The sequence below is a fragment of the Oncorhynchus gorbuscha genome, unplaced genomic scaffold (assembly GCF_021184085.1).
Source record: "Oncorhynchus gorbuscha isolate QuinsamMale2020 ecotype Even-year unplaced genomic scaffold, OgorEven_v1.0 Un_scaffold_3832, whole genome shotgun sequence".
Taxonomy (NCBI): Eukaryota; Metazoa; Chordata; class Actinopteri; order Salmoniformes; family Salmonidae; genus Oncorhynchus; species Oncorhynchus gorbuscha.
The window spans coordinates 1-17,166 of record NW_025747987.1 but is presented as its reverse complement, the minus strand read 5'-3'; the positions used below and the strand labels follow the sequence as shown (position 1 = coordinate 17,166).

The 17,166-nt window shown below is 46.1% G+C and overlaps 1 protein-coding gene across 1 annotated transcript; it reads right to left on the bottom strand.

Annotated features, from left to right (window-relative positions):
* Positions 1-646: 646 nt before the first annotated feature.
* On the bottom strand, positions 647-9,884 carry LOC124028193 (Na(+)/H(+) exchange regulatory cofactor NHE-RF2-like). The gene is given in 6 exon segments (XM_046340307.1): positions 647-690; positions 693-776; positions 1,606-1,671; positions 2,029-2,127; positions 2,130-2,184; positions 9,680-9,884. Coding segments are annotated over 6 exon segments (519 nt in total). The 5' UTR covers positions 9,851-9,884.
* Positions 9,885-17,166: the final 7,282 nt, after the last annotated feature.

The window sequence follows — 17,166 nt, the reverse complement described above, 5'->3', positions numbered from 1 at the left end:
ATCCCTAGTCGTGGTATATGGAGGTGTAGCGGACATGGGGCGGTCATGGCTGCTCATGGTCACGTGATGAGGGAGCCCCGGTTGTGACTTCACAATAAGTGTTGGCCCTCAGACCGAAGGGAATTTCCTCTTTGTCTCATGGTTAAGATGTTGGTTTGTCCCGTGGGAGACCAGGTTCAGATCCTGCCGGGGACAGAGGCTTTCTGTGTTTTTCTCAGAGTTGTTTCAGAGCCACTGCAGCCTTTTATCTTGATTGGCTGGTCACATGAAGCTCTTGGCTGGTGAAGCACATGACACACCATAACGAATCACCTCTCACCACAGAACATTGGCTGGTGAAGCTCTGTCACATGACACACCATAACGAATCACCTCTCACCACAGAACATTGGCTGGTGAAGCTCTGTCACATGACACACCATGAACATTGGCTGGTGAAGCTCTGTCACATGACACACCATAACGAATCGCCTCACCACAGAACATTGGCTGCCTTTTTCTATTAATTTCCCACGATGAAATTGTCTCCGGGCTGATGATCTACTGCGCACGGCCAACATTGGTTGTGGTGTGTCCCTGTGACAGACCTTTATCAACCTTGAGGGCCTTAAGAACATTGTTGTGAAGGTTCTGTGTTCTGTGTTTCTCAGAAGTTGCTGAAGATCTCCTGTTTCTTGCTCCAGTCCATAGGGGCGCTCTCTTCTTGCCGTGTTGGGCCCTCTCTTTGGCCTCGGCTGCCGTGGGGCTCAGATGCAGTCCGCTGTCCAGGAACGGGTCTGAAACACGGCGCTCATAATCCTCAGGGACCTAGAGAGACACACACACACACACACACACACACACACACACACACACACACACACACACACACACACACACACACACACACACACACACACACACACACACACACACACACACACACACACACACACACACACAGACACACACACACACACACACACACACACACACACACACACACACACACACACACACACACACACACACACACACACACACACACACACACACACACACACACACACACACACACACACACACACACACACACACATTCAGATACACATATTATTTGAATATTTGATGATTCAACTTTTTAGTTAAAAAATAAATACACAGCCCAAAACCAGTCATTTTATTTGAGTATTTTAATGTTTATTTGTAAAAAAATAAATAGTCTACCAAATTGTATTTTATTTGAGTATTTTCAAATACTTATTTCAAATACTATTTTCAAATACTTATTTCAAATACTATTTTCAAATACCTGAGTTAAATGTATGGCAGTGTATTTGAGTCAGTGTATTTGTGTATTTTCAAAATACATACAAAATATTAAACTACTTGTCTTTTCCAATAAAATATATTTGAATACTTACTTTGAATGTATGTGAAAGTAACTGAGATATTTGAAATAGTATTTGAACCCAGTTCTGCACATATTACATACGTGTTACATATGTGTTACATACATTTTACATATTACATACAACAAACCATGAATTTACTACAGGATACACACACACATACACACCTGAATGCTCATGTCTGAGCTGCTGAATTCTGATTGGGTAGTCGAGCCACGTGAGTACTGGGATTTGGTCTGTGAATTGGGCGAGCCGTTTGTGATTGGTGAGCCCGTCAGGGTGACGTTGATGATTGGTGGATCCATTGGAGGGAGATCAGTGGTTGAAGAGGGGTGGGTGGGGGGCGCTGTCTGTCATTGGCTCGTCCACATAGACCTCTGGAACGCAGGAACAAACCACATGAGCAACTTGACAAAATCCTTAGAGATGAATCCTTCAAACGGAAGTATGTTTGTGGTCATTAATGGTTTAGATGCAAATATGAGTCGTGTGTGTGGATGAGAGAGAGAGAGAGAGAGAGAGAGAGAGAGAGAGAGAGAGAGAGAGAGAGAGAGAGAGAGAGAGAGAGAGAGAGAGAGAGAGAGAGAGAGAGAGAGAGAGAGAGAGAGAGAGAGAGAGAGAGAGAGAGACATCCTTTGACCTCTGACATGTGTGCTGGTGGGCGTGACCCCGAGCCTCTTGAACAGCTCGTCTGTTTCCGCGTCGACCACCAGGAGGCGTGTCTCGTCCCCCCGCCACGTATAAACGCCACCACCTCTGAGTGTCTCAACGCCTCGATGTTCACTCCATTCACCTGGGGGAGGAGAGGAGGATGAATTCATGAGTGAATGGATGATGTTATTAGCCACATGTCAAATGTTTATAGAGCTGCCTCAACCATTGGCCTCCATTCACCTGGGGGAGGAGAGGAGGATGAATTCATTAGTGAATGGATGATGTTATTAGCCACATGTAAAATGTTTATAGAGCTGCCTCAACCATTGGCCTCCATTCACCTGGGGGAGGAGAGGAGGATGAATTCATTAGTGAATGGATGATGTTATTAGCCACATGTCAAATGTTTATAGAGCTGCCTCAACCATTGGCCTCCATTCACCTGGGGGAGGAGAGGAGGATGAATTCATTAGTGAATGGATGATGTTATTAGCCACATGTCAAATGTTTATAGAGCTGCCTCAACCATTGGCCTCCTGTCATGCAGGTGAAAGAGGACCCAAAAGCGACTTGGCGAAAACAGAGTCTTTAATCCAGTAAAGTAAATACAATAAAAAAACACAACTTTCACTCGAAATGACGAGGACAAACTGGAGACTCGATCTTGAACAGCAGGTGAACAGCAGGTTGCCTCGGGAAGGCACTTGAACCAAACAGACTCAGACACCTGCTCACCACGCAGCATCTGAGGGAAACACGACACGACAGGGCGATACACAAACACAGCACGGTGAATTCTAGACAAGGAACCGACAGGGCAGAAACGGAAAACAAGAAGAGAAATAGGGACTCTAATCAGGGAAAAGGATCGGGAACAGGTGTGGGAAGACTAAATGATGATTAGGGAATAGGAACAGCTGGGAGCAGGAACGGAACGATAGAGAGAAGAGAGAGCGAGAGAGTGAGAGAGGGAGGGGAGAGAGAGGGATAGAAAGAGGGAAAGAACCTAATAAGACCAGCAGAGGAAAACGAATAGAATGGGAAGCACAGGGACAAGACATGATAATAAATGACAAAACATGACAGTACCCCCCCACTCACCGAGCGCCTCCTGGCGCACTCGAGGAGGAATCCTGGCGGCAACGGAGGAAATCATCAATGAGTGAACGGTCCAGCACGTCCCGAGACGGAACCCAACTCCTCTCCTCAGGACCGTAACCCTCCCAATCCACTAAGTATTGGTGACCCCGTCCCCGAGAACGCATGTCCATGATCTTATGTACCTTGTAAATAGGTGCGCTCTCGACAAGGACGGGAGGGGGGAGGGAAGACGAACGGGGTGCGAAGAAAGGGCTTAACACAGGAGACATGGAAGACAGGATGGACGCGACGAAGATGTCGCGAAGAAGAGTCGCACAGCGACAGGATTGACGACCTGGGAGACACGGAACGGACCAATGAACCGCGGAGTCAACTTACGAGAAGCTGTCGTAAGGGGAAGGTTGCGAGTGGAAAGCCACACTCTCTGGCCGCAACAATACCTTGGACTCTTAATCCTGCGTTTATTGGCGGCTCTCACAGTCTGTGCCCTGTAACGGCAAAGTACAGACCTCACCCTCCTCCAGGTGCGCTCACAACGTTGGACAAACGCTTGAGCGGAGGGAACGCTGGACTCGGCAAGCTGGGATGAGAACAGAGGAGGCTGGTAACCCAGACTACTCTGAAACGGAGATAACCCGGTAGCAGACGAAGGAAGCGAATTGTGAGCGTATTCTGCCCAGGGGAGCTGTTCTGCCCAAGACGCAGGGTTTCTGAAAGAAAGGCTGCGTAGTATGCGACCAATCGTCTGATTGGCCCTCTCTGCTTGACCGTTAGACTGGGGATGAAACCCGGAAGAGAGACTGACGGACGCACCAATCAAACGACAGAACTCCCTCCAAAACTGTGACGTGAATTGCGGGCCTCTGTCTGAAACGGCGTCTAACGGGAGGCCATGAATTCTGAACACATTCTCGATAATGATTTGTGCCGTCTCCTTAGCGGAAGGAAGTTTAGCGAGGGGAATGAAATGTGCCGCCTTAGAGAACCTATCGACAACCGTAAGAATCACAGTCTTCCCCGCAGACAAAGGCAGACCGGTAATGAAGTCTAGGGCGATGTGAGACCATGGTCGAGAAGGAATGGGGAGCGGTCTGAGACGACCGGCAGGAGGAGAGTTACCCGACTTAGTCTGCGCGCAGTCCGAACAAGCAGCCACGAAACGGCGCGTGTCACGCTCCTGAGTCGGCCACCAAAAGCGCTGGCGAATAGACGCAAGAGTGCCTCGAACACCGGGATGACCAGCTAACTTGGCAGAGTGAGCCCACTGAAGAACAGCCAGACGAGTGGAAACAGGAACGAAAAGGAGGTTACTAGGACAAGCGCGCGCGACGCAGTGTGCGTGAGTGCTTGCTTAACCTGTCTTTCAATTCCCCAGACTGTCAACCCGACAACACGCCCATAAGGAAGAATCCCTCGGGATCAGTAGAAGCCACAGAAGAACTAAACAGACGGGATAAGGCATCAGGCTTGGTGTTCTTGCTACCCGGACGGTAAGAAATCACAAACTCGAAACGAGCGAAAAACAACGCCCAACGAGCTTGACGGGCATTAAGTCGTTTGGCAGAACGGATGTACTCAAGGTTCTTATGGTCTGTCCAAACGACAAAAGGAACGGTCGCCCCCTCCAACCACTGTCGCCATTCGCCTAGGGCTAAGCGGATGGCGAGCAGTTCACGGTTACCCACATCATAGTTGCGCTCAGATGGCGACAGGCGATGAGAAAATAAGCGCAAGGATGAACCTTATCGTCAGACTGGAAGCGCTGGGATAGAATGGCTCCCACGCCTACCTCTGAAGCGTCAACCTCGACAATGAATTGTCTAGTGACGTCAGGAGTAACGAGGATAGGAGCGGACGTAAAACGTTCTTTTAGAAGATCAAAAGCTCCTGGGCGGAACCGGACCACTTAAAACACGTCTTGACAGAAGTAAGAGCTGTGAGAGGGGCAGCAACTTGACCGAAATTACGAATGAAACGCCGATAGAAATTAGCGAAACCTAAAAAGCGCTGCAACTCGACACGTGACCTTGAACGGGCCAATCACTGACAGCTTGGACCTTAGCGGAATCCATCTGAATGCCTTCAGCGGAAATAACGGAACCGAGAAAAGTAACGGAGGAGACATGAAAAGAGCACTTTTCAGCCTTTTACGTAGAGACAATTCTCTAAAAGGCGCTGTAGAACACGTCGAACGTGCTGAACATGAATCTCGAGTGACGGTGAAAAAATCAGGATATCGTCAAGATAGACAAAAACAAAGATGTTCAGCATGTCTCTCAGAACATCATTAACTAATGCCTGAAAAACAGCTGGCGCATTGGCGAGACCAAACGGCAGAACCCGGTACTCAAAATGCCCTAACGGAGTGTTAAACGCCGTTTTCCACTCGTCCCCCTCTCTGATGCGCACGAGATGGTAAGCGTTACGAAGGTCCAACTTAGTAAAGCACCTGGCTCCCTGCAGAATCTCGAAGGCTGATGACATAAGGGGAAGCGGATAACGATTCTTAACCGTTATGTCATTCAGCCCTCGATAATCCACGCAGGGGCGCAGAGTACCGTCCTTCTTCTTAACAAAAAGAACCCCGCCCCGGCCGGAGAGGAAGAAGGCACTATGGTACCGGCGTCAAGAGACACAGATAAATAATCCTCGAGAGCCTTACGTTCGGGAGCCGACAGAGAGTATAGTCTACCCCGAGGAGGAGTGGTCCCCGGAAGGAGATCAATACTACAATCATACGACCGGTGAGGAGGAAGGGAGTTGGCTCGGGACCGACTGAAGACCGTGCGCAGATCATGATATTCCTCCGGCACTCCTGTCAAATCGCCAGGTTCCTCCTGAGAAGTGGGGACAGAAGAAATGGGAGGGATGGCAGACATTAAGCACTTCACATGACAAGATACGTTCCAGGATAGGATAGAATTACAAGACCAATTAATAGAAGGATTATGACATACTAGCCAGGGATGACCCAAAACAACAGGTGTGAAAGGTGAACGAAAAATCAAAAAAGAAATAGTCTCACTGTGGTTACCAGATACTGTGAGAGTTAAAGGTAGTGTCTCAAATCTGATACTGGGAAGATGACTACCATCTAAGGCAAACATGGGCGTAGGCTTGTCTAACTGTCTGAAAGGAATGTTATGTTTCCGAACCCATGCTTCGTCCATGAAACAACCCTCAGCCCCAGAGTCAATCAAGGCACTGCATGTAGCACCCGAACCGGTCCAGCGTAGATGGACCGACATAGTAGTACAAGATCTAGATGAAGAGACCTGAGTAGTAGCGCTCACCAGTAGCCCTCCGCTTACTGATGGGCTCTGGCCTCTTACTGGACATGAATTAACAAAATGTCCATCAAATCCGCAATAGAGGCACAGGCGGTTGGTGATCCTCCGTTCCCTCTCCTTAGTCGAGATGCGAATCCCTCCCAGCTGCATGGGCTCAGTCTCAGAGCCAGAGGAGGGAGATGGTTGCGATGCGGAGCAGGGAAACACCGTTGATGCGAGCTCTCTTCCACGAGCCTGGTGACGAAGATCTACCCGTCGTTCTATGCGGATGGCGAGAGCAATCAAAGAGTCCACACTGGAAGGAACCTCCCGAGAGAGAATCTCATCTTTGACCACTGTGTGGAGTCCTCCAGAAAACGAGCGAGCAGCGCCGGCTCGTTCCAGTCACTAGAGGCAGCAAGAGTACGAAACTCTATAGAGTAATCCGTTATGGATCGATCACCTTGGCATAGGGAAGCCAGGACCCTAGAAGCCTCCCCACCAAAAACTGAACGGTCAAAAACCCGAATCATCTCCTCTTTAAAGTTCTGGTAATTGTTAGAACAATCAGCCCTTGCCTCCCAGATAGCTGTGCCCCACTCTCGGGCCCGGCCAGTAAGGAGTGAAATGACGTAAGCAACCCGAGCTCTCTCTAGAGTATGTGTTGGGTTGGAGAGAGAACACAATCTCACACTGCGTGAGAAAGGAGCGGCACTCAGTGGGCTGCCCGGAGTAGCAAGGTGGGTTATTAATCCTAGGTTCTGGAGGCTCGGCAGGCCAGGAAGTAACAGGTGGCACGAGACGAAGATTCTGGAACTGTCCAGAGAGGTCGGAAACCTGAGCGGCCAGGTTCTCCACGGCATGGCGAGCAGCAGACAATTCCTGCTCGTGTCTGCCGAGCATGGCTCCTGGATCTCGACGGCAGTGTTACGAGCGTCTGAAGTCGCTGGGTCCATTCTTTGGTCGGTTCCTTCTGTCATGCAGGTGAAAGAGGACCCAAAAGCGACTTGGCGAAAACAGAGTCTTTAATCCAGTAAAGTAAATACAATCAAAAAAAACACAACTTTCACTCGAAATGACGAGGACAAACTGGAGACTCGATCTTGAACAGCAGGTGAACAGCAGGTTGCCTCGGGAAGGCACTTGAACCAAACAGACTCAGACACCTGCTCACCACGCAGAATCTGAGGGAAACACGACACGACAGGGCGATACACAAACACAGCACGGTGAATTCTAGACAAGGAACCGACAGGGCAGAAACGGAAAACAAGAAGAGAAATAGGGACTCTAATCAGGGAAAAGGATCGGGAACAGGTGTGGGAAGACTAAATGATGATTAGGGGAATAGGAACAGCTGGGAGCAGGAACGGAACGATAGAGAGAAGAGAGAGCGAGAGAGTGAGAGAGGGAGGGGGAGAGAGAGGGATAGAAAGAGGGAAAGAACCTAATAAGACCAGCAGAGGAAAACGAATAGAATGGGAAGCACAGGGACAAGACATGATAATAAATGACAAAACATGACACCTCCATTCACCTGGGGAGGAGAGGAGGATGAATTCATTAGTGAATGGATGATGTTATTAGCCACATGTCAAATGTTTATAGAGCTGCCTCAACCATTGGCCTCCATTCACCTGGGGAGGAGAGGAGGATGAATTCATTAGTGAATGGATGATGTTATTAGCCACATGTCAAATGTTTATAGAGCTGCCTCAACCATTGGCCTCCATTCACCTGGGGGAGGAGAGGAGGATGAATTCATTAGTGAATGGATGATGTTATTAGCCACATGTCAAATGTTTATAGAGCTGCCTCAACCATTGGCCTCCATTCACCTGGGGGAGGAGAGGAGGATGAATTCATTAGTGAATGGATGATGTTATTAGCCACATGTCAAATGTTTATAGAGCTGCCTCAACCATTGGCCTCCATTCACCTGGGGGAGGAGAGGAGGATGAATTCATTAGTGAATGGATGATGTTATTAGCCACATGTCAAATGTTTATAGAGCTGCCTCAACCATTGGCCTCCATTCACCTGGGGAGGAGAGGAGGATGAATTCATTAGTGAATGGATGATGTTATTAGCCACATGTCAAATGTTTATAGAGCTGCCTCAACCATTGGCCTCCATTCACCTGGGGGAGGAGAGGAGGATGAATTCATTAGTGAATGGATGATGTTATTAGCCACATGTCAAATGTTTATAGAGCTGCCTCAACCATTGGCCTCCATTCACCTGGGGGAGGAGAGGAGCAGTTTTACAGGCAGACATTGGAAAGAACTATTTGTTCTTAACTGACCTGCATGAATCTCTGTCAGGTATCCCGAATCTCTGATTTATACATCTAGGACTGATTTTAAACTAGATTTGAAAATACTTGCTTTATTGCTAAATGTATGTATGTCTGTGTGTATGTTGTGTGTATGTTGTGTGTATGTTGTGTGTATGTTGTATGTATGTCTGTGTGTATGTTGTGTGTATGTTGTATGTATGTCTGTGTGTATGTTGTGTGTATGTTGTATGTATGTCTGTGTGTATGTTGTGTGCATGTTGTATATATGTTGTGTGTATGTCTGTGTGTATGTTGTGTGCATGTTGTATGTATGTTGTGTGTATGTTGTGTGCATGTTGTATGTATGTTTGTGTGTATGTTGTGTGTATGTTGTATGTATGTTGTGTGCATGTTGTGTGCATGTTGTGTGCATGTCAATTGTGACAAAATAAATGGATGTATATGATCACTACCAAGTTGTTTTTTTAGCAAGTTACACAAAGCTGCAGTTACACAACCTGTCCAGCAGTTGGCACATGACTCCAGCCCCTGTGACTGGGATGTAAGCGAGAGAGAGAAGGCAGTGATCTGTAATCTGATTTCGTTAAGCTCCATGGAAACTTTAATTTTGCATCTCTCTCTCTCTCTCTCTCTCTCTCTCTCTCTCTCTCTCTCTCTCTCTCTCTCTCTCTCTCTGTCTCTCTCTCTCTCTCTCTCTCTCTCTCTCTCTCTCTCTCTCACTCTCTCTCTCTCATCCTACATTCCTAATGTGTCCTGAATCACACACACACACACACAAATGCACCCCCACCCTCCCTCCCTCCCTCCCACACTAACCCTACAGGGCAACCTATCCTGCCAAAGTCCATGTAATAAGCTCTTATCTAAGCTAATCTCATCTGTGTGTGTGTGTGTGTGTCTAAGGTAACACACACACACACATACACACACAGACTGTCTCTCTCTCTCTCTCGATCTGGCCCTACCTCCACCAGCCTGTCCCGGGGTCTGAGGTCTGCGTGTTGGGCGGGGGACCCGGGATCCACGCTGCGTATGAACTGTCCTCGCCGTGTTCTGTCACTGTGCAGGTTGAACCCGTATCCCAGCTCCCCCTTCACCATGTGACACAGCCGGGGGAGGAGCTCCACCGTCGCCATGGGAAACTCTGTATCTAACGACGCTGTCTCCGATGGCAACTACAGATAGAGAGACAGAGAGAGAGGAAACACAATGACAGAAAACGTTTGACATTGTAATTTAAAATCTAAGTTCTAATTTGGTTCAGTTGTAACAAACAGACAGTGAGTGAAGACCATAACAGACAGACAGTGAGTGAAGACCATAACAGACAGACAGTGAGGAAGACCATAACAGACAGACAGTGAGTGAAGACCATAACAGACAGACAGTGAAGACCATAACAGACAGACAGTGAAGACCATAACAAACAGACAGTGAGTGAAGACCATAACAGACAGACAGTGAAGACCATAACAGACAGACAGCGAAGACCATAACAAACAGACAGTGAGTGAAGACCATAACAGACAGACAGTGAGTGAAGACCATAACAGACAGACAGTGAAGACCATAACAGACAGACAGTGAAGACCATAACAGACAGACAGTGAAGACCATAACAAACAGACAGTGAGTGAAGACCATAACAGACAGACAGTGAGTGAAGAGCATAACAGACAGACAAGTGAAGACCATAACAGACAGACAGTGAAGACCATAACAAACAGACAGTGAGTGAAGACCATAACAGACAGACAGTGAAGACCATAACAGACAGACAGTGAAGACCATAACAAACAGACAGTGAAGACCATAACAGACAGACAGTGAAGACCATAACAGACAGACAGTGAAGACCATAACAGACAGACAGTGAAGACCATAACAGACAGACAGTGAAGACCATAACAAACAGACAGTGAGTGAAGACCATAACAGACAGACAGTGAGTGAAGACCATAACAGACAGACAGTGAAGACCATAACAGACAGACAGTGAAGACCATAACAGACAGACAGTGAAGACCATAACAAACAGACAGTGAGTGAAGACCATAACAGACAGACAGTGAGTGAAGACCATAACAGACAGACAGTGAAGACCATAACAAACAGACAGTGAGTGAAGACCATAACAGACAGACAGTGAAGACCATAACAGACAGACAGTGAAGACCATAACAGACAGACAGACAGTGAAGACCATAACAGACAGACAGTGAAGACCATAACAAACAGACAGTGAAGACCATAACAGACAGACAGTGAGTGAAGACCATAACAGACAGACAGTGAAGACCATAACAGACAGACAGTGAAGACCATAACAAACAGACAGTGAGTGAAGACCGTAACAGACAGACAGTGAAGACCATAACAGACAGACAGTGAAGACCATAACAAACAGACAGTGAGTGAAGACCATAACAGACAGACAGTGAAGACCATAACAAACAGACAGTGAGTGAAGACCATAACAGACAGACAGTGAAGACCATAACAGACAGACAGTGAAGACCATAACAAACAGACAGTGAGTGAAGACCATAACAGACAGACAGTGAGTGAAGACCATAACAGACAGACAGTGAGTGAAGACCATAACAGACAGACAGTGAAGACCATAACAAACAGACAGTGAGTGAAGACCATAACAGACAGACAGTGAAGACCATAACAGACAGACAGTGAAGACCATAACAGACAGACAGTGAGTGAAGACCATAACAGACAGACAGTGAAGACCATAACAAACAGACAGTGAGTGAAGACCATAACAGACAGACAGTGAAGACCATAACAGACAGACAGTGAGTGAAGACCATAACAGACAGACAGTGAAGACCATAACAAACAGACAGTGAGTGAAGACCATAACAGACAGACAGTGAGTGAAGACCATAACAGACAGACAGTGAAGACCATAACAGACAGACAGTGAAGACCATTACAAACAGACAGTGAGTGAAGACCATAACAGACAGACAGTGAGTGAAGACCATAACAGACAGACAGTGAGTGAAGACCATAACAGACAGACAGTGAAGACCATAACAAACAGGCAGTGAGTGAAGACCATAACAGACAGACAGTGAAGACCATAACAAACAGACAGTGAAGACCATAACAGACAGACAGTGAGTGAAGACCATAACAAACAGACAGTGAGTGAAGACCATAACAAACAGACAGTGAGTGAAGACCATAACAGACAGACAGTGAAGACCATAACAGACAGACAGTGAAGACCATAACAGACAGACAGTGAAGACCATAACAGACAGACAGTGAGTGAAGACCATAACAAACAGACAGTGAAGACCATAACAGACAGACAGTGAAGACCATAACAGACAGTGAGTGAAGACCATAACAGACAGACAGTGAAGACCATAACAGACAGTGAGTGAAGACCATAACAGACAGACAGTGAGTGAAGACCATAACAGACAGACAGTGAAGACCATAACAGACAGACAGTGAGTGAAGACCATAACAGACAGACAGTGAGTGAAGACCATAACAGACAGACAGTGAGTGAAGACCATAACAAACAGACAGTGAGTGAAGACCATAACAGACAGACAGTGAGTGAAGACCATAACAGACAGACAGTGAAGACCATAACAGACAGACAGTGAGTGAAGACCATAACAGACAGACAGTGAAGACCATAACAGACAGACAGTGAGTGAAGACCATAACAGACAGACAGTGAGTGAAGACCATAACAGACAGACAGTGAAGACCATAACAGACAGACAGTGAAGACCATAACAGACAGACAGTGAGTGAAGACCATAACAGACAGACAGTGAAGACCATAACAGACAGACAGTGAGTGAAGACCATAACAGACAGACAGTGAAGACCATAACAGACAGACAGTGAGTGAAGACCATAACAGACAGACAGTGAGTGAAGACCATAACAGACAGACAGTGAAGACCATAACAGACAGACAGTGAGTGAAGACCATAACAAACAGACAGTGAAGACCATAACAAACAGACAGTGAAGACCATAACAGACAGACAGTGAAGACCATAACAAACAGACAGTGAGTGAAGACCATAACAGACAGACAGTGAGTGAAGACCATAACAGACAGACAGTGAGTGAAGACCATAACAGACAGACAGTGAGTGAAGACCATAACAAACAGACAGTGAGTGAAGACCATAACAAACAGACAGACAGTGAAGACCATAACAGACAGACAGTGAAGACCATAACAGACAGACAGACAGTGAAGACCATAACAGACAGACAGTGAAGACCATAACAGACAGACAGTGAAGACCATGACAGACAGTGAAGACCATAACAGACAGACAGTGAAGACCATAACAGACAGACAGTGAAGACCATAACAAACAGACAGTGAAGACCATAACAAACAGACAGTGAGTGAAGACCATAACAGACAGACAGTGAGTGAAGACCATAACAGACAGACAGTGAAGACCATAACAGACAGACAGTGAAGACCATAACAGACAGACAGTGAGTGAAGACCATAACAGACAGACAGTGAAGACCATAACAGACAGACAGTGAAGACCATAACAAACAGACAGTGAAGACCATAACAGACAGACAGTGAGTGAAGACCATAACAGACAGACAGTGAGTGAAGACCATAACAGACAGACAGTGAGTGAAGACCATAACAGACAGACAGTGAAGACCATAACAGACAGACAGTGAAGACCATAACAGACAGACAGTGAAGACCATAACAAACAGACAGTGAGTGAAGACCATAACAGACAGACAGTGAAGACCATAACAGACAGACAGTGAAGACCATAACAGACAGACAGTGAGTGAAGACCATAACAGACAGACAGTGAGTGAAGACCATAACAGACAGACAGTGAAGACCATAACAGACAGACAGTGAAGACCATAACAGACAGACAGTGAGTGAAGACCATAACAGACAGACAGACAGTGAGTGAAGACCATAACAGACAGACAGTGAGTGAAGACCATAACAGACAGACAGTGAGTGAAGACCATAACAGACAGACAGTGAAGACCATAACAAACAGACAGTGAGTGAAGACCATAACAGACAGACAGTGAAGACCATAACAGACAGACAGTGAAGACCATAACAGACAGACAGTGAGTGAAGACCATAACAAACAGACAGTGAAGACCATAACAGACAGACAGTGAAGACCATAACAAACAGACAGACAGTGAAGACCATAACAGACAGACAGTGAGTGAAGACCATAACAGACAGACAGTGAAGACCATAACAGACAGACAGTGAAGACCATAACAGACAGACAGTGAAGACCATAACAGACAGACAGTGAGTGAAGACCATAACAGACAGACAGTGAAGACCATAACAAACAGACAGTGAGTGAAGACCATAACAAACAGACAGTGAGTGAAGACCATAACAGACAGACAGTGAAGACCATAACAGACAGACAGTGAAGACCATAACAAACAGACAGACAGTGAAGACCATAACAGACAGACAGTGAAGACCATAACAGACAGACAGTGAGGAAGACCATAACAGACAGACAGTGAAGACCATAACAAACAGACAGTGAGTGAAGACCATAACAGACAGACAGTGAGTGAAGACCATAACAGACAGACAGTGAAGACCATAACAGACAGACAGTGAAGACCATAACAGACAGTGAGTGAAGACCATAACAGACAGACAGTGAGGAAGACCATAACAGACAGACAGTGAAGACCATAACAAACAGACAGTGAGTGAAGACCATAACAGACAGACAGTGAGTGAAGACCATAACAGACAGACAGTGAGTGAAGACCATAACAGACAGACAGTGAGTGAAGACCATAACAGACAGACAGTGAAGACCATAACAGACAGACAGTGAAGACCATAACAGACAGACAGTGAAGACCATAACAGACAGACAGACAGTGAGTGAAGACCATAACAGACAGACAGTGAAGACCATAACAAACAGACAGTGAGTGAAGACCATAACAGACAGACAGTGAAGACCATAACAAACAGACAGTGAAGACCATAACAGACAGACAGTGAGTGAAGACCATAACAGACAGACAGTGAAGACCATAACAGACAGACAGTGAGTGAAGACCATAACAAACAGACAGTGAGTGAAGACCATAACAGACAGACAGTGAAGACCATAACAGACAGACAGTGAAGACCATAACAGACAGACAGTGAAGACCATAACAGACAGACAGTGAAGACCATAACAAACAGACAGTGAGTGAAGACCATAACAGACAGACAGTGAAGACCATAACAAACAGACAGTGAAGACCATAACAGACAGACAGTGAGTGAAGACCATTACAGACAGACAGTGAAGACCATAACAGACAGACAGTGAGTGAAGACCATAACAGACAGACAGTGAAGACCATAACAGACAGACAGTGAAGACCATAACAAACAGACAGTGAAGACCATAACAGACAGACAGTGAGTGAAGACCATAACAGACAGACAGTGAGTGAAGACCATAACAGACAGACAGTGAAGACCATAACAAACAGACAGTGAGTGAAGACCATAACAGACAGACAGTGAAGACCATAACAGACAGACAGTGAGTGAAGACCATAACAAACAGACAGTGAAGACCATAACAGACAGACAGTGAGTGAAGACCATAACAGACAGACAGTGAAGACCATAACAGACAGACAGTGAAGACCATAACAGACAGACAGTGAGTGAAGACCATAACAAACAGACAGTGAAGACCATAACAGACAGACAGTGAGTGAAGACCATAACAGACAGACAGTGAAGACCATAACAGACAGACAGTGAAGACCATAACAGACAGACAGTGAGTGAAGACCATAACAGACAGACAGACAGTGAGTGAAGACCATAACAGACAGACAGTGAGTGAAGACCATAACAGACAGACAGTGAAGACCATAACAGACAGACAGTGAAGACCATAACAGACAGACAGTGAAGACCATAACAGACAGACAGTGAGTGAAGACCATAACAGACAGACAGACAGTGAGTGAAGACCATAACAGACAGACAGTGAGTGAAGACCATAACAGACAGACAGTGAGTGAAGACCATAACAGACAGACAGTGAGTGAAGACCATAACAGACAGACAGTGAAGACCATAACAGACAGACAGTGAGTGAAGACCATAACAAACAGACAGTGAAGACCATAACAAACAGACAGTGAGTGAAGACCATAACAAACAGACAGTGAAGACCATAACAAACAGACAGTGAAGACCATAACAAACAGACAGTGAGTGAAGACCATAACAAACAGACAGTGAAGACCATAACAAACAGACAGTGAAGACCATAACAGACAGACAGACAGTGAGTGAAGACCATAACAGACAGACAGTGAAGACCATAACAGACAGACAGTGAGTGAAGACCATAACAAACAGACAGTGAGTGAAGACCATAACAGACAGACAGTGAAGACCATAACAAACAGACAGACAGTGAAGACCATAACAGACAGACAGACAGTGAGTGAAGACCAGACCATAACAGACAGACAGACAGTGAAGACCATAACAGACAGACAGACAGTGAAGACCATAACAGACAGACAGACAGTGAGTGAAGACCATAACAGACAGACAGTGAAGACCATAACAGACAGACAGTGAAGACCATAACAAACAGACAGAGTGAAGACCATAACAAACAGACAGTGAGTGAAGACCATAACAGACAGACAGTGACCATAACAAACAGACAGTGAAGACCATAACAAAAGACCATAACAGACAGACAGTGAAGACCATAACAGACAAACAGACAGTGACAGTGAAGACCATAACAAACAGACAGTGACAGTGAAGACCATAACAGACAGACAGTGAAGACCATAACAACAGACAGTGAGTGAAGACCAGACAGTGAAGACCATAACAGACAGTGAGTGAAGACCATAACAGACAGACAGTGAAGACCATAACAGACAGACAGTGAAGACCATAACAGACAGACAGTAAGACATAACAGACAGACAGTGAGTGAAGACCATAACAGACAGACAGTGAGAAGACCCATAACAGACAGACAGTGAGTGAAGACCATAACAGACAGACAGTGAAGACCATAACAAACAGACAGTGAGTGAAGACCATAACAGACAGACAGTGAAGACCATAACAGACAGACAGTGAAGACCATAACAGACAGTGAGTGAAGACCATAACAGACAGACAGTGAGGAAGACCATAACAGACAGACAGTGAAGACCATAACAAACAGACAGTGAGTGAAGACCATAACAGACAGACAGTGAGTGAAGACCATAACAGACAGACAGTGAAGACCATAACAGACAGACAGTGAAGACCATAACAGACAGACAGTGAGAAGACCATAACAGACAGACAGTGAGTGAAGACCATAACAGACAGACAGTGAAGACCATAACAGACAGACAGTGA